The following is a 27,343-nucleotide window of genomic DNA, read 5'->3' as shown; positions in this document are numbered from 1 at the left end:
AAAAAAACGGACGCGGACGACAATCTTGTGTGCCTCCGTGTTTTTTAGCTGTCCCATTGACTTGAATGGGTCCACAAACCGTTTTCCGCGAAAATAATAGGACAGGTTATATTTTTTGACAGACTGGAATCACGGACGCGGATGACAAACGGTGCATTAGCCGAGTTTTCAACTGACCCATTCAAAGTCAATGGGTCTGCAGAAAATCAAGAAAAACGGCACAACGGACACGGAATAAAGCAACGGTCGTGTGCATGAGGCCTTATTTAAATTTTACCAGAGGTAGGCCGGAGTAATTCTCTATCCCTGTGCTCTTTTCCCAGGACTGTACTTTTCTTTTGCAAATGAAGCTGTGTATCTCATCATCTTTCATGCGGACAAGAAGTTTTCTGCAGTTCTATGTAGTATCTTGTCTTTTATTGTGCTAGAATGTGACCTGTCAAATATGCGGGATGCACATGGACCGCATCCGTATTTTGCAGATCCACGATTTGCAGACCGCAAAATGGATATGGTCGTATGACTAGCCCCTTACATTGACATGAGTTCATGGGAGCAATTATATGGAGTGCAGAGGAGTACAGTTGTATTTGGATCCATTTGGTGCCTGAAGGGGATGAACAACTATATCAGTGTCATATAGGGCAAGCAGGGGCGTAACTATAGGGCGTGCAGAGGTAGCAGTCGCTACTGGGCCCAGGAGCCTGAGGGGGCCAAAGACCCTTATGCGCATAAAAAGACACCAGTATTATAGAAAGTGCAGGCTGGTCAAGTTACACTTCTGGCAGGAGGTGAGGGGTAAGGTCAAGAACTTGGGGGAGGGATGTGGAGATGGTGTTCAATTTTTGACTCAGGCAGCCTGAAGGCTATGTGCTTCCCTGCCCCTGGTCACAAAGCACTGAGAGAAGGGGAGCCTTTAGCTACGCTCCTGAGGGCAAGTACTATATTTTGCGTTAAGGCCTAGAATTATAAACAGCCTTCTGTACTCCTTATCATGATACAGACAGTTATGTGTACACGTAGTTTGTATCTAGTACATTTGTGGTACGTGCTGCATGGCACGTGCTTTTACTGTGAACCACTATGGTTTTTGTTTGTACAGGTGAGGTACATGGAGGGACAGTATTGTGGCATAAAAAAGTTGCAAATTATGGCGCAGTCCATAGACTTTTTAAAGTTTATCATCACTTTTCTAAAGGGGTAAGAAAAGTGGGCTGGGGTTAGTGGGAGGGGCAGGGCTCCGCACGGGCCGCCGGATTTACTATTACTCCCGCCAGAAACTGTTGTGAGTTATAGCTGAAGTTTACGCCAGCCTCTAGCTGACATAGTCTTGTGTTTCTGACTCACAAAGTTCTATCTGCCTCTTAATCAATTAGACACATCTCACTCCAGTGCACAGGGATCAAGACTGGCGTGTGGGAACACCAGCCTTGATAAATGTCCCTCATGGTTCTAACCGTTTCACTTATTTATTATTCCCCGAGCTCTGTATTAAGATTAATTTGATATTAGCTGCTTGTAAATCACCTACAATAACGTATTTTTTTTTCATTAAAATATTCCTTGACATCATAATTGATATAAAATAAAAAATGTGTGTAATTAGACAAGTCATATGTTTGGTAGGTTAGCAAGAAGTCGGGGACATATTTCCCCATGTAAAGTAAATCTCTTTTCTCATCATGTCATGGACACGAGACAGACTCAAGATGGGCTCATAGACTATCTATTGAGCCTGTCTCTAGCAACGAGAGAGCGTGCGTTGAGTGCTTCTACCTCCTTGTTTTAATGATTGACAGATTTAATGATCATATGACTATAATATATTAAAAAGTGTTTGTTTGTTTTTCAAAGTACACTTTACATACCACAATATGGGTTGCTTCTAGCCACCACTAGAGGGAGCTTTCTGTATAGTGCCTTATTATTTAGTTCAAAATATGCATAAGCTTCTGCACTCCCTCTAGTGGTAGTAGAAGGCAATCAGCATGTTACCTTTAATATATATGGCTTTGCAGTGGATTATAAAAATGAAACAGATCATTGTAAAGATATTTTGAGGAATTCATCAATCCAATATATATTCACTTAAAAGTAAAAATGCTAGCATTCTTCCTTACATCAGTCTGCAGTGATATATTGTTTTTTGTCCAGCCGAAACCCAGCACTCATGCAAGAGAACTGCAACTAAACGTTTACCGTAATTGTTGATTAGTCCTTCGCGTCAGCCTGAAGAAATTTTAGCCCATTCCTCTGTACAAGACAGCTTCTCTTCTGTTATGTTGCTGGGTTTCCTCCCATGAACTGCTCGCTTCAGGTACTTCTACAACATTTTTGACTTGGCCATTCCAAAACTTTAACTTCGTTCACTTTGTTTTGGCCAAATAATAGGGGAAAAAATGAGATTTTGGCATCTCTTCCAAGAGCTTGAGCTAGAACCTTCATATCCGGGTGTTAATTCTCATACTTATTTTTTTGTGGTGGCCAATCTGTTTTCCAGATATAATATATTGTAACATTATAGGTACGTTCTTTATTTCTAAGAATACAAAGCCTGAGTGGTGCTTTTATTACTGTGCTGCTCTTCACTGTACCTTACCTGATGATGATTTGAGCTGGTAGACAATATAGCAGCTGTCAAGCCATGGCTAAATGCTTTGAAGCAAAAAAAAAGACGCACTGTAACCAGCAGGCACATGGAACTGAAGAAACGCAATTATTTTTGCTAAGCTTTTCATCTTTTGTCTCTTGTCAGTAATGCTTGACAGAGGTTCCTCATCATTGAATGGCCTCCTTGGCATCACTGGGACAGTGCAAAAGTGGAATAGGTGAGACATTACTTACCTTACTGTGACTGTGCGAAGCATTAGAGGATTCAAGCTATTCTAGGGCAGAAAAGCTTGACTCATTCTTCCTTTTTATCAGATTTATCTGGTATGTGAGAAGATTGAGAAGTCACCAACCTTATTAAAGTGGAACTATCAGGTCTCCAGTGCTACTTTACGTGAGGCAGCATGTTGTAGAGGATGCCCATGTGATTCAGTGTTTAGCTTTAGCTAAATTCCATAAAGGTCCATGTATCATGACCCCAAGATGACCCAGTTGTTGGGTAATGTAATCCACACTTAAGTTTAAGTGGATCTGTCTGGTCCCTATAAAAGGGATACAGAGAGATTTGGTGAAGCTGGAGGATTGGCAAATTAAGTTTTAGGCTAGATGCACACGACTGTATGAGTTTTGCGGTCCGCAAAAAAAACAAACGGCATCCGTATGCCATCCGTTTTTTTTTGTGGATCCATTGTAACAATGCCTAAAACAGACAAGAATAGGACATGTTATTTTTTTTTTTGCGGGGCTACGGAACGGACATACGGATGCGGATAGCACACGGTGTGCTGTCCGCATTTTTTGCAGACCCATTGAAATCAATTGGTTTGCATCCGCAAAAAAAAAAACGTAATGGACACGGAAACAAAATACGGTCGTGTGCATGAGGCCTAAAGATGATAAATGTAAAGTTATGCAATTAAAACACTGGGTAAAACCTCCACAGAAAAAGGGATATTGGTTAACTTTTGCAACCAGGGCCAGGCAGCTGCTGCTAGTGCAAATTAAATTAAATCATTGGATGCATGAAAAGAGTTATAGATGCTCATGACAAGAACATAGTTTTGCCTCTATACAGATTACTTGTCAGATCATACATGGAATATTGTGTACAGTTTGGGACACCTGTACAAGGACATAGATGATCTAGAGTGGGTGCAGATAATGCAATCCAGGTATTTAAGGAAATTAATGGATTTGCAGAAAAGACAGGTTATCAAACATTTTATTATTCTGTTGTTCACAGGTTATTCAGTTTGGGAAAAAAGACAGACCTCATTACAATGAAGAAATGAATGAATGTATGAACGGACAGTTTAGACATATATATCTAGGCCTGAAATCATGACACGCATCCTCTATCTTTAGAGGAAAGGTTTCACCTTCAACATTTGCAGACAGAGATTCTTTACTCTAAGAGCATTATGGACCTCTCTGCTAGAGATGTCCAGTACCAGTATTTTGATTTAAATTTCGTTACCAAGTAAAATATCGCAATACTTTATACCAAATTGATACAGCGCAAAAAAATCCACAAAAACATAAAGGGGGTTAGTTATAAGTAAGCCACTTTCTGGTGTACTTTTGTCACAGCGTTGGTCGCAAAGGGGATTTGTGGCTGAATCTGTGACTTTTCCCCACTCACACCACTTTTCCAAGGTGACGGGAAAAGGGAGCGTGCCATGTGCTGGCCAGCCTGTCTCATTTATCATTTTCTACGCTTGTTTTTGGCGTAGAAAATGACTTAAATCTAGGGAGCAAGGGAGCTGGTGTAGATTTAAACAAGTGGCACGGCAAGTACCTAAGTTATGTAGAGGCCGGCACCTTCACATAACTTAGGCCCATCAAGTGCCAACGCAGGGTTATTAAGACCAGCGTCTAAAACGCCAGTCTTAATAAATGACCCCAAAAGTCTTTATCATTCCGGCAGCCTCCTTGATTTTTGCGCTGTTCCTGGCTCTCACCCCTGCAGCCTTCTTGATCCCTGTGCTTTGCCCCAGCTCTCACCCCCACTGCCGCTTTGATCCCTGCTCTCACCCCCACTGTCTCCTTGATCCCTGCACTCTCTCTTGACTCTCACCCCAACAGCTTTCTCAGTTCCTGCGCTTTTCTCGCAGCTCCACTGATACAGATGTGTGTCACGACACATCCACCATAGAGAAAGATCTATCACACACAAAATGAAGATTCATGACATACACATCATAGTTAGGAATGGAGCCAATTCTTAGTTTTGCCATTGGGACCTATACATTCAGCGCACCCCCTGCTTTTGGTTTTTGTGAGATCTATAGCCTAGATCACGGATGGTCAACCTGCAGTGCTCCAGATGTTGTAAAACTACAATTCCAATCATGCCCTGCTGTAGGCTGATAGCTGTATGCTGCCCGGGCATGCTGGGAATTTTAGTTTTGCAACAGCTGGAGGGCCGCAGGTTGGGCAATACAATTGAATCTAAAGCACTGCAAGATCTGAAGGACCTGTGATGACATCACAAGTCATGTGATCAGTGCAGAAGGCAGGGGGTGAGAAGGACCTGCGATTAGGTCACCATCATGTGACCAGTGCAGGAGAGGAGGGTTCAGCAGTGAGGAGGGAAAGTCCTGGAAAAGAAGCTGTGGTGATGTCTACTACATGAGGAGAGGCAGAGCAATGCTGGGAGTTGTGGTTATTTAACTGGGACTGTTTGTTAGGGCTGAATGGAGGGATGTTATCATGGGACTAAATGTTCAGGGGTGATGTTATTTGCATGAGGCTGCATGTTGAAGGCGGGGGGTGATGTTATTTACATGGGACTGTATGTTGGAGGTGGCTGGGGAGGGGATGATGTTATTTACATGGGACTGTATGTTGGAGGGGGCTGTGGGAGGGAGTGATGTTATTTACATGGGAATTTATGTTGAAAGCGGTTGTGGGAGGAGCAATGTTATTTACATGGGACTGTATGTTGAAGGCGGCTGTGGGAGGGGGTTATGTTATTTACATGGGACTGTATGTTACATAGTTAATACGGTTGAAAAAAGACAAACGTCCATCAAGTTCAACCAAGGGATAGGTGGGGACGCGAATCCCAGAAGGAAGTGAGACTCAGATTTCTACACATTTTCATAAGCATCAATGTTGTTTACTTTTAAGAATTCATCTAAATACTTTTTAGAACTGTCCACTGTTCTTGCTGTGACCACATCCTGAGGAAGTCTATTCCACAGATTCACAGTTCTTACAGTAAAGAAGCTTTGACGCTTCTGAAGACTGAACTTTTTCCTTTCCAGTCGGAGGCAGTGCCTCCTTGTCTTTTGAGCACATTTTACATGGAACAGCTTTTTGACTTATTTTTTGTATGGCCCATTTATATACTTGTATGGGTTAATCATGTCCCCCTTTAGACGTCTCTTCTCAAAACTAAATAAATGTAATTCTTTTAATTTTTCTTCATAACTAAGACCCTCTATGCCCCTTATCAGTTTAGTCACTCTCCTCTGTACCTTTTCCAGCTGCAGTGCATCCTTTCTATGGACTGGTGCCCAGAACTGAACTGCATATTCCAGATGAGGCCGCACCAACGCTTTGTAAAGTGGTAGTATTACATCCCTGCCCCGTGAGTCCATGCCTCGTTCAATGCATGACAATATCCTGGTGGCCTTAGAAGCAGCTGATTGACATTGTATGCTGTAATTTATTCTACCATCTACAAGGACACCTAAATCCTTCTCTATAAGTGACTCTCCCAGTGCTACATCCCCTAGGACATATGAAGCACAGAGATTATTACTTCCAAGATGCATAACTTTATATTTATCCACATTGAACCTCATTTGCCAAGTTGATGCCCAATCACTCAGAGTGTTCAAGTCAGCTTGTAGTTTGTGGGCATCTTCCATAGACTGTACAGTTCTACACAGCTTAGTGTCATCTGCAAAAATATGGTGCTATTAATCCCGTCCTCAATATCATTAATAAATAAATTAAATAATAAAGGGCCCAGCCCTGAACCTTGGGGTACACCACTTATAACCTGGGACCATTCTGAATAGGTTAATGGTGGTTGTGGGACGGAGTGATGTTATTTACCTGGGACTGTATATTGATGGCGGCTGTTGTAGGGAGTGATGTTCTTTACATGGGACTGTATGTTAATGGTGGCTGTGGGAGGGAGTGATGTTTACATAGTACTGTATGTTGATAATGGCTGTGGGAGGGAGTAATGTTATTTACGTGGGGCTGTATGTTGGAGGAGGCTGGGGAGGGGTTGATGTTATTTTCATGGGACTGAATATTGATGGCAGCTGTGGTAGGGAGTGATGTTATTTACATGGGCCTTCCTTTCATATAGGCTGGGCACCGCCTCCTGTATTTGTATTAGACGTTAAAGGGTTTCTATCACTTGGTATGACATAATTAGCTGTCAGACACTAGCGATCTGCTAGTGTCTGCTCTCGCCAACCATCCTACTATAATCACTTGTGGGGCAGCGGTTTTGCTAAAAAACTAACTTTTATAAATATGCTAATGAGCCTCTAGGTGCTATGTGGGCGTCATTAGCACCTAGAGGCTCCGTCTACCTTCATACACAGCCGCCGCCCAGCGCATCCCTCCAGCCCGCCCATGTCCTCCTCCGTGTGACGCAGCGGCCGAATTCTCGCGCATGCGCCGTGCGCGGCTGTATTCGGCGCATTTGAGATGTCTGAGCTCGGAGCGGTCAGACATTCAATGCGCATGCGCGGATGTATTCGGCGCATGCGCATTGAATGTCTGACCGCTCCGAGCTCACATCTCAAATGCGCCGAATACAGCCGCGCACGGCGCATGCGCGAGAATTCGGCCGCTGCGTCACACGGAGGAGGACATGGGCGGGCTGGAGGGACGCGCTGGGCGGCGGCTGTGTATGAAGGTAGACGGAGCCTCTAGGTGCTAATGACGCCCACATAGCACCTAGAGGCTCATTAGCATATTTATAAAAGTTAGTTTTTTAGCAAAACCGCTGCCCCACAAGTGATTATAGTAGGATGGTTGGCCAGAGCAGACACTAGCGGATCGCTAGTGTCTGACAGCTAATTATGTCATACCAAGTGATAGAAACCCTTTAATCATCATAGGAGGCGCAGTGCGCCTGCCCCTCCTCCTCCCATCTCTCCTCATTGGCAGCGCTGCACAGGGGGGAGGGAGAGTGACTCCTTCTCCCCTGTGCTGCTGACGGAACATGAGCGCGCTGACAGCAGCACGCTCATGTTCTGTGATAGCGTGCTGGACGCATTATCGGCATATCGGCAAGGTTAGATGCCGATACCGATAACTTAAAAAATAATGAATATCGACCGATATCGATAGTTATTAACATGGGACTGTATGTTGGAGGAGGCTGGAGAGGGGGTGATGTTATCTACATGGGACTGTATGTTGATGGCGGCTGTGGGACGAAGTGATGTTATTGACATGGGACTGTATATTGGAGGAGACTGTAGACAGAGAGGGATGGTATTTACATGGGACTGTATATTGGAGGGGCTGTAGATAGAGAGGGATGTTATTTACATAGGACTGTATATTGAAGGGGGCTGGAGAGATGGTGTGATGTTATTTAAATGGTACTATGGCGGAGGGAGTGAAATAGTGTTATTTACATGGGACTGTATGGTGGAGGGGCAGATGAATTATAATTTGTGAGGACACTAAAGGGAGGAATATAACTATAGGGGGCAATATAAATACTGGGGCACTGCAGGGGAGAGCATTATAACAGTAGGGGGCAGTATAAATACTGGGGGCACTGTAGGGGCATTATAAATCCATGGGACATTATAGGCATTCTTATTACTACTGGGGGCTCTATAGGAGGGACTTATAGATCTGCCTTATTTCTACTAAGAGCACTGTGGGGGCTTTATTACTACTGAGGGGACTGTAGATAGCTTTATTTACCACTGGGGGAACAATAGGGGGCCTTATTTCTACTGCAGGATCTGTGAGAGCATTATTAATAAAGGAGGGCTCTTCTACTAATTGAGGCACTCTTGGGGAGCATTATCACTGTCGGAGGCACAGTAGGGGCAGTATTACTAATGAGCTCACTCTAGAAGGGAATTACTATTGGTGGTACTTGGAGGAGTATTATTACTATGGGGGGCTATCTGTATGGCACTTATTTTTCTTCAGGATAGCATTTGGGGGTATTGGGGAGCACAGCGAGTCACAGGATAACACTGTAGAGACTCCAGGTTGGGGGATGATGACAGAAATGTGAGGAAGCTAAGATGTCCGTGTGTCACACTCTGCAGAGACGAGGCACGGGTGAAATAAGTTGTCTGGACCAAGTGTGTAATATTCTTCAATGGCCAAGTCAATCACCAGCTCAACCCGAGTTCACTTGCTTAAGACAAAACTTAAGGCGGAAAGGCCCACAAACAAGTAACAACTGAAGACAGCTGCAGTAAAAGCCTGGCAAAGCATCACAAAGGAGGAAACCCAGTGATGTCCATGGATTCCAGACTTCAGCCAGTCATTGCCTGCATAGGATTCTCTACAAAATATTAAAAATGAACATTTTATTTATGGTGAGTTACTTTGTACAATTACAGTTGAGCCCCTGAAAGGAGGAGACTTTGTATAAAAATGGTTGCAATTCCTAAACGTTTCACAGGATATTTCTGTTCAACCTCTTGAATTAAACCTGAAAGTCTACACTTCGATTGCATCTCAGATGTTTCATTTTAGATCCATTTTGATGGCATGCAGAGCCCAAAACATGAAGATTGTGTCACTGTCCAAATATATCTGGACCTAACTGTATATATAGGGAAGGCTGAGTATTCAGCCTGCAATTGTGGGAGGGGCAGAGGGTCTTTATATTCCCTGCCTACCTCCCCGCGTTCCTGAACTGAATCTGCACGCTGCTACGAGCCTCAAGGAGCCGCTTGGGTAAGTATCCCTACCTCAATATGATCCAGCCTGTAGCCAACATATGGGTAAGTGCCGCTACACACGCCACGGGCATCTTCCCCGCTGCTTGGGCCAAATCTTGCGGAACGGCGCATCGCAGTCCGCCCCCTTCAGGACGCCGTCACAGTTCCCGGGCCATTGCGAGTTTTTTCATTGAAGGGGCAAGAGCAAGTAGACATTGCTCCTGTTCATGACATTGTTTTTTCTCCTATTATGTACTTTTCAGGCTACTTCATCATTACCTGTCGTCTGGCACGTCCAGACCACATTTGTATTCTTTCAGGCTTACGGTCATTTTCCATACGTCATCTGTGCTTTTTCAGGTTTAGGCAATCCTGATCCACACATGCCTCGTGTGCATGAGGCCTAAGAGGCATACTAAAGAGTTCCAAGAGTCCAGGTAGACAACCAGTTTCAGGAGAGCTATTTAGAAAACGTCCACCTCCCTAGACGGCAATCCTTTTGGGCCCTATACCAGTACAATCATCAAAGCAGCCATGCATCTCAGCTTTTACGGCTTTTTAAGACCTGGGGAGTTCACTCGCACCTCTTCCAGGGTCAAAGGTCCATAAGGCAATTGGTACGGCACAGTAATCATTTCACATTATACCTATATTCCACCAAAACTTCCTGGGCCCCCAATAAAAAAAAAAATATTTCCAGACATTCAACGAGTGGTGCCCTGTCAGGGTCTTAAAAGATCTACTGTCCATTTTGGGCAACTCCTCGCCAGCTAGCCCGTTACTACCGACCTCTCACGTCAACGCAGTTCATCACCCACATTCGCACACTGGCTTCAGGTCTAGGTTTCAACTCTAAATTCATCTCTGGACATTCCTTCCGCATTTGAGCTGCTTCTTCGGCTTCTAGACATGGGGTTCCAGCCCACATCATCCGTGAAATGGTCCACTGGCAATCATCCTGTTTTGCTCGTTACGTTCAAATCCACAGGCAAAGATATCCAAAGCTTTTTCCAGCCTGGCATTGTAAGTTATTGTTATCTCAATAAACTGCTATACACTAAATGGTTTAGTTTTTGCCCCCTTATAGGCCTACCCTCGCTCATGGCTAACGGCACTCCACCAGCCATCTTAGCTAGGTTTCGGTATTAGTATTTCAGATAGGCACCTTGCCTCCAGTCAGGTTCCTCATCCCCTGTAGCCTTGACCACAAATAGGGAAGGCTGAGTATTCAGCCTGCAATTGTGGGAGGGGCGGAAGGTCTTTATATTCCCCGCCTACCAGTCACCTGTGCATGTGCATTTCCGGTGCCCCACCCCCCCTTCCCCAATCTTTCTATATATCCCTAGGATATGCCCCCCTATAGGCATACCCTCGCTCATGGCTAAGGGCACTCCACCAGCCATCTTAGTTAGGTTTCAGTATTAGTATTTCAGATAGGCACCTTGCCTCCAGTCAGGTTCCTCGTCACCTGTAGCCTTGAGCACAAATATATACACTCACCTAAAGAATTATTAGGAACACCATACTAATACGGTGTTGGACCCCCTTTTGCCTTCAGAACTGCCTTAATTCTACGTGGCATTGATTCAACAAGGTGCTGATAGCATTCTTTAGAAATGTTGGCCCATATTGATAGGTTAGCATCTTGCAGTTGATGGAGATTTGAGGGATGCACATCCAGGGCACGAAGCTCCCGTTCCACCACATCCCAAAGATGCTCTATTGGGTTGAGATCTGGTGACTGTGGGGGCCATTTTAGTACAGTGAACTCATTGTCATGTTCAAGAAACCAATTTGAAATGATTCGAGCTTTGTGACATGGTGCATTATCCTGCTGGAAGTAGCCATCAGAGGATGGATACATGTTCTCATTCTGTTTATGCCAAATTCGGACTCTACCATTTGAATGTCTCAACAGAAATCGAGACTCATCAGACCAGACAACATTTTTCCAGTCTTCAACAGTCCAATTTTGGGGAGCTCGTGCAAATTGTAGCCTCTTTTTTTTTATTTGTAGTGGAGATGAGTGGTACCCGGTGGGGTCTTCTGCTGTTGTAGCCCATCCGCCTCAAGGTTGTGCGTGTTGTGGCTTCACAAATGCTTTGCTGCATACCTCGGTTGTAACGAGTGGTTATTTCAGTCAACGTTGCTCTTCTATCAGCTTGAATCAGTCGGCCCATTCTCCTCTGACCTCTTGCATCCACAAGGCATTTTTGCCCACAGGACTGCCGCATACTGGATGTTTTTCCCTTTTCACACCATTCTTTGTAAACCCTAGAAATGGTTGTGCGTGAAAATCCCAGTAACTGAGCAGATTGTGAAATACTCAGACCGGCCCGTCTGGCACCAACAACCATGCCACGCTCAAAATTGCTTAAATCACCTTTCTTTCCCATTCTGACATTCAATTTGGAGTTCAGGAGATTGTCTTGACCAGGACCACCCCCCAAAATGCATTGAAGCAACTGCCATGTAATTGGTTGACTAGATAATTGCATTAATGAGAAATAGAACAGGTGTTCCTAATAATTCTTTAGGTGAGTGTATATATATATATGAAATATATGGCTTGAAGTAAAAAGTATCCAGATGTATACTGTACAGTAATAGTAGGCTTCAGTGAGGCAGAATTATGCATCCTTTTGGCTTATGTTTGGGATCATACCTTAAAGGGGTTGTCCAGAATTTTTATATTGATGGCCTATTTTCAGGATAGGTCATCAGCATCCTCTCGTCGGGGGTCTTTCACCCCAAACCCCTGCTGATCAACTTCAGCAGTTCCAGTGCAGTAATTCAGCACCAGAACTGCATAGCTCAGGGATGCTCAACCTGTGGCCCTCCAGCTGTTGTAAAACTACAACTCCCTGCTGCAGTCTGATAGCTGTAGACTGTCTGGGAATACTGGGAGTTGTAGTTTTGCAACAGCTGGAAGGCCGCAGGTTGAGCATGCCTGGCATAGCTCATAGAATTGAAGAGGAGCAGAAGTAGATATATTTTACTTAAAGGGGTTGTCTCATCATGGACAATGGGGGCATATCGCTAGGATATGCCCCCATTGTCTTATAGGTTCGGGTCACATCACTGGGACCCGCACCTATATCGAGAACGAAGCCCCACAAGGTGGTGGCTGGAGTACTCCGGTCTGGCCACCACCAAGCTGGCTCCCCATAGAAGAGAATGGGAGCGTACCGCGCATTCGCTGCCCCCTCTCCCATTCATTTCTATAGGGCCGACGGAAATAGTCAAGCCAGTGCTCAGCTATTTTCGGCGGCCACATAGAAAATGAATGGAGGGCGGCTGCGCATGCGCAGTTCGCCCTCCTTCACTTGCGGACCTCCATTCTCGATATAGGTGCGTCTCCCAGGAGTGGGACCCGCACCTATAATGGGGGCATATCCTAGCGATATGCCGCCCAGTGTCCATTATGAGACAACCCCTTTAACTCAGAAATGGATTTTGTGACTCAAGTTGAATGGAGACCAGGTATGGTTGGCATGCCTCTAAACTCACCAAACTAGATATCAATGCAGCTGGCCACAGAGATCATGTCTGTTGTAGCAGTGGTGAATTGAACTGACCATGGACCCTGAACCATCACTGCATATTTTATTTTTATTTTCTTATCTTGTATTAGTAGCCAGCACACCATGCCTACAATTATATTGTAATTAGGGATGAGCGAATCGACTTCGGATGAAACATCCGAAGTTGATTTGCATAAAACTTCGTTCTAATACTGTACGGAGCAGGAGCTCCGTACATTATTAGAATGAAGTTTATTGCTTTCATCCGAAGTCGATTCGCTCATCGCTAATTGTAATCATTTATAAAAGTCTGTAGGGCTATGAAGTGCTATAGCTGTGCAACAGCTTGTGGGGCAAGCAACCATATAGTACATGGAAAAGGTCAGAATGACCTACAGAATTATAACAAATGATACTCGCCGATCCCCAGCAGCTCCCGTTCTGGCACTTCCTAGGTCTCTACTTCCTGGTCTTTCTGGACACACAGAAAATAACCAGTCAGTCACTGTCTGAGTTCGGTCACCACTACAGTCATTGATTGGCTGAAGCGTCTTTTCTTGTTTTATGCCATTCTCACCCTTCACCAGACGGATAACACTGTAAGCAGTAAGTCTACTTGATTAATTAATATATTTGCTTTACATCAAGATGAACATACCAATATGTACAGTCAATGACGTAAAGAGCATCGGTCCGCTGGGTCATTCATATTAAACCAGACATAGTGGCCGGTAGGGTTGATTCTGCTAAGTAAAACGATGCCTCGTTTATCTCCAATATAGAAAAAGTAGTGGCACTCACCATACATCTTATTGTTGGCACTTTATTAATTAAACCCATGGCGGTCTAAGATACGGGTAAGGTGCCAAGTGGCAGCTGTTTTGCGCAGTATGCGTTTCGTCAAGGCTTGACGCAGACTGCACAAAACAGCTGTTGCCTGGTATCCGCATCCTAGACTGCCATGGTTTTAATTAATAAAGTGCCTAAGATTTGGCACATGGCGAGTGCTGATCCTTTTTTCTATCTTGGAGCTATTCATTAATTAGCTGAGCACCACGGAGTATCGCAAGTTGGACAGACCGCTCTAGTAGATTGATTCTGATGCGCAGGTGGCAGTGCCGGCTTGAATATTTCTATGAATGGCTCTTCTGTTGAATAGTACTATTTTCTCAGTCTGAGCACGCCTGTATTTAGTGCGTTTGAACATGATAGAGTCTGCTATACACATGGTACCTTAGATTTGGGAAGCGGCTCTCAACAGAGGACGACAGGATACAGGTCCATTTTTTGCACAGTGCAGAAAGGCTTGATGAAGCGCAAACTGTGCGAAACGCTTTTGTTACTGATAATGCAACCATCTGCATCCGTTACGAACGGCTCCGGTTGTATTATCTATAGTATACCCAAGACGGATCCGTCATGACCACCATTGAAAGTCAATGGGGGACGGATCCGTTTTCTATTGTGTCAGAGTTAAACAAATCCGTCCCCATTGCATTGTGGGTCATGCTGGATCTGTCTTGCTCCGCATCCCATGACGGAAAAAAAGTTTGCTCTCCGGTATGAAAACGCAACCAAACGGAACGGAATGCATTTTGGAGCATTACATTTTGTCCCCATTGACAATAAATGGGGACAAAACAGAAGCATTTTTTTCCGGTATTGAGTCCCTATGACGGATGTCAATACCGGGAAATAGAAACGCTAGTGTGAAAGTAGCCTTACTCGTATCTTAGACCTCCTGACGTGGTTTTAATTATAATAATTAACTATAATAAAGTGCCCAAAATTTGACATACACTATGGTGAGTGCCGCTAATTTTTTTATATCTTAGGGATATTCATTGAGGACTTGGCTTAGCACTACTGAGTCGCTCAAGTGGATTGTTTCTTATGTGCACATGGCAGTGCTCGCTTGAATATTTCTATGGATGCCTCATATATGTTCCTCAGAAAAATAACATTACATTAGTGTATAATATGTCTTCAGTGCAAGAGCTCCTCCACTCGGGACTTTCACCATCCCCTTGACTGACAGTAAGCTCATTCTTGACCATAGTCTACACACTATCAGTGCATGCACAGTGTATCTACCTCTGCTTCCCCAGCTGCGCAGATGACTACTACCCGGAAGAGGAGGACTTCGTTTAGGTAAAGGATGATGTCAGTGGTGCATGCGCAGGAGTCATGTGCGCTGCTTGGGAGACAGTTGATCAGCAACATATTTACACAGAGCAATTATCGGGAATAGGAATTCCTATTAACCTTTATTCCAGAAAATATGCCGTTGTAAAAGGACTTTTAGTTTGGTGCAATCACTGAGCTTGTAGCCCACAAGACAAAAAATTGAAATGACCACACAGGGTGCATTCTACCTAATCATTCAGTATAATAATGTAGACTGTTTTGCATTCGTTTTTAATAAAATTGAGGCATTATTTAGAAAAATAAAATCATACATTACTAATTTCGAAGCAGGATGGACTCTTACAGAATAATTTTTACAAATAATCTTATTTTGTCTCTATAGATGATACCTTTTATGATTTTTCTCATCAGTATTCAGAACTGAGTACTGAATAATCAGTTAATAAGCTTTTTACATAATGTGGTGTTCCTGACAATGAACTGCAACCCCATATTTACTATGCCTCACATGAATAGAGCTTACTTGGGGAGATTGCCTGATGTTTATTAATGATTTTTGAATTCTATCAACGAAAAGGATAAAAATGAATAGAGATATGAGAACTTTCGTTCCCTTTTTACGCTTTTCTCTAGATGTTGAATTCAATACATTTCCCAAATGCTAGAACTTTAATAACCCTGATTATAGATCAGAGGGCTGTCTTATCTAGAATCGGCTAAGGCTACTTTCATACTAGCGTTTTTTGCGGATCCGTCATGGATCTGCAAAAACGCTTCCGTTACAATAATACAACCGCATGCATCCGTCATAAACGGATCCGGTTGTATTATGTCTTCTATAGCCATGACGGATCCGTCTTTAGCACCATTAAAAGTTAATGGGGGACTGATCCGTTTTCTATTGTGCCAGATTGTGTCAGAGAAAACGTTTGGCTCCGCTTCGTCAGGTGGACAGCAAAATGCTGCAGGCAGATCAGCGGTGGCGTAGTTATGGTAGTTGTACGAATCTAATCCATATGTGGTGTTGTGATAAGATGAGAAAACTTAAGTCTGTGACCTGGAGTGACAAGGAACCAGATACAACCTAAATTAAAATGTATTTTCCAGATTAAGCAGCTGGATCTGTAGTAGAGCGTTGGATGCAGAACACAGCTTAGACCCTGCGTCATAGCTCAAACTTTTGTACTGAGTACATGGGTAAGTATACAAAAATGGAAAATAACGAGAATATCATGAACAGGGTCCCCCTTAAATGTTGTACTGTACATATGTCCAGAGTAACATTGTTTCACCTTACAGCAAATGTTATCTCTTTCCAACCCTGTTCATATATAGTTAACATATGTTAAAATCAAGGGCAGACTGGGAACTTAAATTGGCCCTGGAAAAAACTAAGTGATTCCATGTTGTAGGAGGGCCCAAATTGACAGACGACGGGGCAATACAAGTAGGTAGGGCCTGCAGTACCGTACTGCAGCACAAAATACCGCTCCAGCAGTATCACAGTGCAGCACAAAATACTGCCACCCTTATCACAGTATTCAACTGTATCAGGGTCCTGAAGACAGTGATACAGTTGAGTTCAGGAGGGCACCTGCGGCCGTTGGCCAGGTGCATACTATAAGTTTCTGATTTTCCTAGCATTAATTAATGCTAATAGCATCAGATCATTATGTTCCCAGTTGGTGGCCGAGAGGAGGGCTCTGGTGGCCCCCTGAGCGTTGGCCCACCGGGAAATTTCCCTGTAGGGTCTATGACCAATATACCCCTGGTGAAAAGTGCTAAAAATACCACCATATGGTGCCTTAAAAGCGTTTGTCTAGCCGTTAATTTGTCTTTTAATTATTAAAGGGGCTCGTCCCCGCCTGCCATTGGCTGCTCCCCCCGACACCAGATGTTTTCATCTGTGTGCAGGAAGAAGCAGCAGCAGCGATGCGGGGACCAGGAGCGGCGCTGGGAGCGGGGTAAGTATATTACCGGTGAGGGGCCGGCACATGTGGGCAGATTTTCTTGAAATTGGATAACCCCTTTAACCACTTTGAGACCGTTCAACAACTTTTAAGTGTCGAAGTGGTCCCCTGTTACCTACTCAGGACCATTTATGAATAGCAACTGAATTTGGAGAGTGCTGGTGCTGCTTGGAGCATCTGAGCCATGTGAACACTGCTATACTATATATAGCAATGCTCACAAGAAAGATAAAGCAAGATGGCGCCGCTGCATTAACTCTGTAGACGCCAAATTAATCTTTTACTTTTTTGGCGTAGTCGTGCCAGCCAGGGATCTAACAAAGTCCTCTAAGCCTGCCACAGCTATATGCCAAAGGGTACTGGGTATAACAAAGCATAATAGAAGCCATCAGATTGTAAAGTCTCCTAATGGAACTAATACAGTTTAAATGGGTTAGCCAATCTGGGACATTAATGGCGTATCAGTAGGATATGCCATAGATGTCATATAGGTGCGGGTCCCACCTCTAGGACCCACTCCTATCTAGAGTGGGGAAAGAACACCCTGTGCATGTGCATCGGGCCCTCTTTTCATTGCTAGAGTTCCGAAAATAAACTTGCCTATTTTCAGACGTCCCATAGCGGTGAACCCCCTCTTCATTCATGTTCTCTGTGGGTCTGCTAGAAATTTTTATGTCCGCCAAAATGGTGCCACAGAAAAATACAACTCATCCAACAATATACAAGCCCTCATAACGCTATATTGACGTAAAAACGTATGGAGGTGACTTAAAGACATTGTGCCAAAACAGGCTTGGTATTGAAGGGGTAAATCCTCTGTTACTGAAGTGGTTAAAAGTTAATCACAGTAGGGGCCCGCTTCTGCCAAAGAATGGCTGAGTGGTCATTTCCTTTGTTTTGAGAGGGGCCAAAAAGTAGAGACCAGATGGGAAGTGTCGGCAGGGCATCGATTAGGTTAGTATCATTTAGGGTTTTTTTATGCCATTCTTTTATTAAGAAAAAAAAAAAAGAAATTTTACAACTTTTTTAACCACTTGCCGCAACTGTAACGCCGAAAGGCGTCATCGCGGCGGCTCCCCCAGGCTACGCTAACGCCGATTGGCGTCATCTCGCGTGAGCCGAGATTTCCTGTGAACGCGCGCACACAGGCGCGCGCTCACAGGAACGGAAGGTAAGAGAGTGGATCTCCAGCCTGCCAGCGGCGATCGTTCGCTGGCAGGCTGGAGATGTGTTTTTTTTAACCACTAACAGGTATATTAGACGCTGTTTTGATAACAGCGTCTAATATACCTGCTACCTGGTCCTCTGGTGGTCCCCTTTGTTTGGATCGACCACCAGAGGACACAGGTAGCTCAGTAATATGTTGCACCACTACACTACACCCCCCCCCCCCCCCCGGTCACTTATTAACCCCTTATTCACCCTTGATCACCCCATATAGACTCCCTGATCACCCCCCTGTCATTGATCACCCCCCTGTAAAGCTCCATTCAGATGTCCGCATGATTTTTACGGATCCACTGATAGATGGATCGGATCCGCAAAACGCATACGGACGTCTGAATGGAGCCTTACAGGGGCGTGATCAATGACTGTGGTGATCACCCCATATAGACTCCCTGATCACCCCCCTGTCATTGATTACCCCCCTGTCATTGATCACCCCCCTGTAAAGCTCCGTTCAGACGTCCGCATGATTTTTACGGATCCACTGATAGATGGATCGGATCCGCAAAACGCATACGGACGTCTGAATGGAGCCTTACAGGGGCGTGATCAATGACTGTGGTGATCACCCCATATAGACTCCCTGATCACCCCCCTGTCATTGATTACCCCTCTGTCATTGATTACCCCCCTGTCATTGATCACCCCCCTGTAAAGCTCCATTCAGACGTCCGCATGATTTTTACGGATCCACTGATAGATGGATCGGATCCGCTAAACGCATACGGACGTCTGAATGGAGCCTTACAGGGTCGTGATCAATGACTGTGGTGATCACCCCATATAGACTCCCTGATCACCCCCCTGTCATTGATTAACCCCCTGTCATTGATCACCCCCCTGTAAAGCTCCATTCAGACGTCCGCATGATTTTTACGGATCCACTGATAGATGGATCGGATCTGCAAAACACATACAGGCGTCTCCCTGGAGCCTTCCAGGGGGGGTGATCACCCCATATAGACTCCCTGATCACCCCCCTGTCATTGATCACCCCCCCTGTCATTGATCACCCCCCCTGTCAGGCTGCATTCAGATGTCCGTATGATTTTTACGGATCCACGGATACATGGATCGGATCCGCAAAACACATACGGACATCTGAATGGAGCCTTATAGGGGGGGTGATCAATGACAGGGGGGTGATCACCCCATATAGACTCCCTGATCACCCCCCTGTCATTGATCACCCCTCTGTCCATTCAGACATTTTTTTGGCCCAAGTTAGCGGAAATTATTATTTTTTTCTTACAAAGTCTCATATTCCACTAACTTGTGTCAAAAAATTAAATCTCACATGAACTCACCATACCCCTCACGGAATCCAAATGCGTAAAAATTTTTTGACATTTATATTCCAGACTTCTTCTCACGCTTTAGGGCCCCTAGAATGCCAGGGCAGTATAATTACCCCACATGCGACCCCATTTCGGAAAGAAGACACCCCCAGGTATTCCGTGAGGGGCATATTGAGTCCATGAAAGATTAAAATTTTTGTCCCAAGTTAGAGGAAAGGGAGACTTTGTGAGAAAAAAATAATTAAAATCAATTTCCGATAACTTGTGCCAAAAAAAATAAAATTTCTATGAACTCGCCATGCCCCTCATTGAATACCTTGGGGTGTCTTCTTTCCAAAATGGGGTCACATGTGGGGTATTTATACTGCCCTGGCATTTTAGGGGCCCTAAAGCGTGAGAAGAAGTCTGGGATCCAAATGTCTAAAAATGCCCTCATAAAAGGAATGTGGGCCCCTTTGCGCATCTAGGCTGCAAAAAAGTGTCACACATCTGGTATCGCCGTACTCAGGAGAAGATGGGCAATGTGTTTTGGGGTGTCATTTTATATATACCCATGCTGGGTGAGAGAAATATCTTGGTCAAATGCCAACTTTGTATAAAAAAATGGGAAAAGTTGTCTTTTGCCGAGATATTTCTCTCACCCAGCATGAGTATATGTAAAAAGACACCCCAAAACACATTGCCCAACTTCTCCTGAATACGGCGATACCACATGTGTGACACTTTTTTGCAGCCTAGGTGGGCAAAGGGGCCCACATTCCAAAGAGCACCTTTAGGATTTCACAGGTCATTTACCTACTTACCACACATTAGGGCCCCTGGAAAATGCCAGGGCAGTATAACTACCCCACAAGTGACCCCATTTTGGAAAGAAGACACCCCAAGGTATTCCGTGAGGGGCATAGCGAGTTCCTAGAATTTTATATTTTTTGTCACAAGTTAGCGGAAAATGATGATTTTTTTATTTATTTTTTTTCCTTACAAAGTCTCATATTCCACTAACTTGTGACAAAAAATAAAAACTTCCATGAACTCACTATGCCCATCACGAAATACCTGGGGGTGTCTTCTTTCTAAAATGGGGTCACTTGTGGGGTAGTTATACTGCCCTGGCATTCTAGGGGCCCAAATGTGTGGTAAGAAGTTTGAAATCAAAATGTGTAAAAAATGACCAGTGAAATCGGAAAGGTGCTCTTTGGAATATGGGCCCCTTTGCCCACCTAGGCTGCAAAAAAGTGTCACACATGTGGTATCTCCGTACTCAGGAGAAGTTGGGGAATGTGTTTTGGTGTGTCATTTTACATATACCCATGCTGGGTGAGAGAAATATCTTGGCAAAAGACAACTTTTCCCATTTTTTTATACAAAGTTGGCATTTGACCAAGATATTTCTCTCACCCAGCATGGGTATATGTAAAATGACACCCCAAAACACATTCCCCAACTTCTCCTGAGTACGGCGATACCAGATGTGTGGCACTTTTTTGCAGCCTAGGTGGGCAAAGGGGCCCACATTCCAAAGAGCACCTTTCGGATTTCACCGGTCATTTTTTACACATTTTGATTTCAAACTACTTACCACACATTTGGGCCCCTAGAATGCCAGGGCAGTATAACTACCCCACAAGTGACCCCATTTTGGAAAGAAGACACCCCAAGGTATTCGCTGATGGGCATAGTGAGTTCATAGAAGTTTTTATTTTTTGTCACAAATTAGTGGAATATGAGACTTTGTAAGAAAAAAATAAAATAAAATAAAAATCATCATTTTCCACTAACTTGTGACAAAAAAATAAAAAGTTCTATGAACTCACTATGCCCATCAGTGAATACCTTAGGGTGTCTACTTTCCGAAATGGGGTCATTTGTGGGGTGTTTGTACTGTCTGGGCATTGTAGAACCTCAGGAAACATTACAGGTGCTCAGAAAGTCAGAGCTGCTTCAAAAAGCGGAAATTCACATTTTTGTACCATAGTTTGTAAACGCTATAACTTTTACCCAAACCATTTTTTTTTTACCCAAACATTTTTTTTTTATCAAAGACATGTAGAACAATAAATTTAGAGAAAAATTTATATATGGATGTCGTTTTTTTTTGCAAAATTTTGCAACTGAAAGTGAAAAATGTCATTTTTTTGCAAAAAAATCGTTAAATTTCGATTAATAACAAAAAAAGTAAAAATGTCAGCAGCAATGAAATACCACCAAATGAAAGCTCTATTAGTGAGAAGAAAAGAAGGTAAAATTCATTTGGGTGGTAAGTGTCATGACCGAGCAATAAACCGCTAAAGTTGTGGAGTGCCGATTTGTAAAAAAGGGCCTGGTCTTTAGGGGGGTATAAACCTGTGGTCCTTAAGTGGTTAATAATTCTACATAAAACTTCAGTGGCAGCTCTCAGGTCACACATGTAGACAATCCTGATCTGGAGCCACGATTCAAGTATGAAGCGGCCTGGCTGCTGTGGTTCTCCACATATGGACATCTAGGGTTTGGCTGCAGGGCAATGGAGACTCGGCTGTTCAAAGGTTACCGTGTCCAGCATCGGGCTCTCATCTCCACTACTTCCATCTACATGCATGTCACTGCTCACGGTCCATGGCCTCAGCGGTGGCCTCGGTCACGTGCCATTCCTGTACAGATAACGAAGGAGGACGTTGATTGGCTGGCTGACACTATATCCAGTCCCCTGACCATTGGCTCCCCATTTTGGAGAACCACTTTAAGGGTCCATTCTCACGTCCGCAAAATGGGTCCGCATCCGTTCCGCAGTTTTGCGGAACGGGTGAGGACCCATTAATTTTCAATAGGGCCCTTCCATTCCACGGCCCCACAAAAAAAATATAACATGTCCTATTCTTGTCCGCAGACACAGACAAGAAAAGGCATTTCCATTATAGTGCCGGCCATGTGCAGTGCGCAAAATGCGGAACGCACATGGCCGTTATCTGTGTTTTGCGGATCCGCAATTTGCGGACTGCAAAACACTTGCAGACATGTGAATGGACCCTAACAAGCAGGAAGAATGCACATTTGTTTCTTCACACTTGTACTTCTGATAAAGCATGATTACCGGTATATCTTGTAGCTGAAGAACTAACAGAGGGATGAAATAACAGCCTTCTGTTACATTGAAGACTTTACAGACTAATGAGCTAACAAAGGTCCAATCAATATCCATCCTTGTGTGAATCATTAGTCCTCTTTAAGTCCACTAGCTAGAACTGAAGCAGTTTAATAAAGAGGCTTGTTTAATGTATTATTAAAAGGAAAGGAGCATATAACTTGTATCTAAAGGTGATCGATCATATACTCCGACAAAATACACAACAATGATACACAGATTCAACCTTACGTAGGAGCGGATACTTTCCCAGGAACACCATTACTGTCTGTGATATCCATGCCAATTATATGTTTTCCCTTGTTACTTTTCCATATTATTCTAAATGTTATTGCTTTTCCATGTTATTCTAAAATGTGTTAACTCTTTTATATAGTTCAGCATGCCCTGCTGTGAATTGAATTGATTTGTGGTATATACCTCATTAACATTGAGCTATCATTTTGCTTTCAGGGCACTGGTGGAGTGAAAAATACTCTTTGTGGTTACCAAACCCTCGATAAAGAGGTAAGAGAAACTGTCACTTCAAGGAATCTATCATGGTCACTGCTAGAACAGAATTCTAGATCATTATTAGGGAACCTGTTAGAAACATGCCTAATGTAACGATTAACCTACTTTGTGATGGAACCGATGGGACAAAGGTAACCTGTCCAGCAAACTGAACACCCACTGCCAGACTTGGACCTGGCTACCTGGTTCACCAAGGGTAACCATGCCCTGCAATACCCCTATCTATCACTACAGGGGCTAACGGTGAAAAAGTCACCCTCATAGAAGTCATTCCACTCAGGAATCTAAGAAGTTAACCCTGGGTGGCCCCCGCAGGTGGTATGGAAGGCTACCTTGCATTCACCGGGTAGCTGCTAGCAGGTGGAGCAAATAGGTAGATTAGTCATACTATTTGCGGTCAAAAAACAGAACAATCAAATGCCAAAGCAGTATCCAATCGCAATAACAGTCACAAGCCTAGTAAGAACCAAGAGAGAGATGCAAAGGCAAGAGAATGGTCAGTAAACGATCCAAAGTCAAACACAATAGCAAGCAATGAGAAGGCAAGGAGTACCATATTTTTCGCCCTATAAGACGCAGGTTTTTAGAGGAGGACAATAAGAAAAAATATTTTTCATTAGACCTGAGGTCCAACCACCAATCAGACCCCCAATGTTAATCAGTTTTGTCTAACAGCCACAATCAAACCCCCAATATTAATCAAACTTCAGCTAACAGCCCCAATCAGACCCACAATGTTAATAAGACCTCAGATCAGACCCCCAATCAGACATGAGCTCAGACCCCAATGTGATTGACTCGCAATCAGACCTCAGATAAGAGCCCCATGCCTCTCATCAGCCCCCGTATGCCTTTCATCAGCCCCCATATGCCTCTTATCAGCCCCCAGCAGTCTCATATCGGCCCCATTGCCTTAAATAGGCCCTCAACAGCTCCCATTGCCTCTCATATTAGCCCCCAGCAGCCCCCATTGCTTAGCAGCCCCCCTTGCCTCTCATATTAGCCCCCAGCAGCCCCTTTGCCTCATATCAGCCCCCAGTAGCTCCCATTGTCTCTATTAGCCCCCAGCAGCCCCCATTGTCTCATATCAGCCCCAGTAGCCCCCATTGCCTCTCATGTTAGCCCCCAGCAGCGCCCATTGCCTCAGATCAGCCCCCAACAGCCCCTATTGCTTCATGTTTAATAAAATTTAAAAAAAACACTTACCTCTCCTGCTCTGGACGCCGCCGCTCCTCTGCTTCAGTGCTCTTCTTCCTCCTCCGTCGGCTGTGCTGTGATCTGACGCGCACAGCGTGAGGTCACAGAGTGTCCTCGCTCTGTGAGCAGCCACAGCACAGCCGAAAGCATAGGACCAGGAAGCAGTGAGTACAGAACCTTCAGCGCTTCCTGGTCCTCCGGTACTAATCAGCACTTCCATAATGGAAGCACTCATTAGTATTCGCTTGTTTACCTCATTACCGTATTTTGCCTCCCAAAAGTGTGGGCGGGGGGGGGGGAATGCCCCAGCATCTTATAAGGGCGGAAAATACGGTAATTAGGTAAACAAGCTGGTTAAGAAATGAATACTTACAAAATACACAATAATCTAGTATAAATAGGAACAAGGTTAAAAGTACTGTACAATAACGAGTTGAGCAGTCTCACAGCAGGCTTTAAGTAGAGTAGAGCACATATGTCACTGGCTCCCAAGCCACCTCCTGCTTCTCTGCCTAATGTCAAAAGCAGTGTCAAAGGAAAGAGCAGGTGAGCTAGTCACAAAACTACTTATACCTTACCTCTTTTCCTGGCTTCTGGAGCAGAGATTGTCATACATTCCCAGCCTTTAGGTGCCAGAACAAATTCAGGTTATGATTAGTTTTTTTCAGGTTTTCTGATGCAGTTTTAAAGCTAAAAGGGAGTGGAGTGGATTTAAAGGGAATCTGTCATCAACTTTATGCTGACATCACTGAGGGCAGCATAAAATAGTGACAGAAATGCTGATGTCAGCAGTGTGTCACTCATGAGCTAAAAGTAAGTGGTTGCCGAGAACCAGCATCATAATCATTGCAGCCCAGGCCTTGAAAATAGTCAGATCTACCTGAGAAGAGTCCTGGTTATTCATAATCCCCTGCTCTCTCACCCATCTGCTGATGATTGGCAGTTTTTTCCTAGAGAGAAAGGGAGAAAACTAGATAGAAGCCTGTCAGCCATCAGCAGGTGGGCAGGAGAGCAGGGATTCATGAATAACCAGGACTCTTCTCAGGTGTCCGTGACTCTTTTCCAGGCCCAGTCTGCAATGATTGTGATGTTGGTTCTCCGCAACCACTTACTTTTAACTTATAATTGACAAACCGCTGAAATCAACTCACTTGTCTCTACTTTATTCTGCCGTTAGTATGGGCAGCATAAAGTTGATGACAGGTTCCCTTTAAAAAAGAGAAGTATACCGTATTTTTCGCCCCATAAGACGCACTCCCCCCCCCCCCCCCCCAATACTAATGAAGCGCTCATTAGTACCAGGAGGAGAGGTAAGTGATTTTTTTTATTTTCTCTGATCTGAGGATGGGGGTTGCAGGCTGCATAAATGAAGCTGGGGGCTGCATAAATGAAACTGGGGGCTGCAGGCTGCATAAATGAAGCTGAGGGCTGCAGGCTTTAAATTGAGCTGGGGCTGGGGGCTGCATAATTGAAGCTGGGGGCTGCAGGCTGCATAAATGAATCTGGGGCTGCAGGCTGCATAAATGAATCTGGGGTCTGCAGGCTGCAAACATGGGGGAAGCATACATGAGGCATGGGGGTCTGATCTGAGGCATGTGGGTCTGATCTGAGGCATGGGGGTCTTATCTGAGGTCTGATTCAGGGTCTTATTAACATTGGGGGTCTGATTGGGGCAGTCAGCTGAGTTATGATTAACATTGGGGGTCTGATTAGTGGTCTGATCTGAGGTCTGATGGAAAAATATTTTTTTCCTATTGTCATCCTCTAAAACCTAGGTGCATCTTATGGGCCGGTGCGTCTTATAAGGCGAAAAAGACGGTAATTTTTCCTAAATACTTTTCTCTCCTTTTACAATCCACACCTGGTTTTAGCTTCAATACTGCATCAGAAAACCGGAACATGTACTGACACCCTAACACCAGTTGCTTTGATGTGGGTCTCTGTTTAGAATCTATTTCTGCACCCTGTCTCCTCTTCATGTCTCTCTTATAATCTTCTGCAGAGACATAATGTAGGCAAATGATAAGCGACTTGCTACTTGCAGCCATTAGAGGGTACTTAGGAGCTTATTACATTCTATTAGTTGCTGAATTTGATGTGTGTACTGTATGCAGTATATCGGTAAACTCCTGAGCTCCTTCTAGTGGTGGCTGCAAGTATGAGAACTTTATTATTTAAAGCTATGTGTATGCAGGGGATTGTCAGGAATACAAAGCTTAGACAGAGATTAAGACATTTGAATTGTAAAGCTGTATATTATGATAGTGTATTTTTTTTAATACATTTCATAAACAATTTTTTGAAATGTTAGGAGCCAGATGATCAGGACCATTTGTGGGAACTAGCAGATCAGTTGACTCAACATTTGCATTTCTTAGTTTATTTGCCAGACAAACAAACCTGCAAATAGGATGCTGGTTCTGTTGTCAAGGAAAAGCCTCCGATTTTTATGACAGGCACCACTATTAATACTTTATTATACAGTGTGAGTCAAAAGTCGTAGGACACCCTTTTATTTCAGATAGGAAAGGGAAGATGAAATATATGAATACCCCAGCAATTAATGTGTGAGGGGGTCTATCTTTTAGGCTATGTCTGGAACATGGCCACCATCTTGAAAGCAACCATATTGGCAAATGTTTCCAATGGGAAGGTATGTAGCATATCAAAGAAGACCAGAAATTAATTGAGGCAATCAGATTTGTAATATCTCTTGTGGTTCAAAAGTTATCAACACAGAAAGTTCAAAACTTCAAAGTTCTGTGTTCAGCACCAGGGACAACAAATTGAACAGGTCAAATAGATGAGCATCACAGGAAACGTTCCCGGTAGTTGTTGT

The 27,343-nt window shown here is 44.0% G+C and overlaps 1 protein-coding gene across 2 annotated transcripts in view; it reads left to right on the top strand.

The window, feature by feature from the left end:
• LOC120986078 (tetraspanin-15-like) overlaps positions 1 to 27,343 on the top strand; it is a 249,986-nt gene that overhangs the window by 206,955 nt on the left and 15,688 nt on the right. The window contains exon 6 of one of the 2 annotated variants that reach the window (XM_040414402.1): positions 23,248 to 23,301. The exons of the other annotated variant lie outside the window; for it this stretch is intronic. Coding sequence (XP_040270336.1) covers positions 23,248 to 23,301 — 54 coding nt within the window. The remainder of the gene's footprint in view (positions 1 to 23,247; positions 23,302 to 27,343) is intronic. 2 annotated transcript variants of the gene reach the window in all.

The sequence above is a fragment of the Bufo bufo genome, chromosome 1, assembly GCF_905171765.1.
Source record: "Bufo bufo chromosome 1, aBufBuf1.1, whole genome shotgun sequence".
Classification (NCBI taxonomy): Eukaryota; Metazoa; Chordata; class Amphibia; order Anura; family Bufonidae; genus Bufo; species Bufo bufo.
The sequence above is the reverse complement of the archived record's forward strand: the minus strand, read 5'-3'. Positions and strand labels throughout refer to the sequence as shown.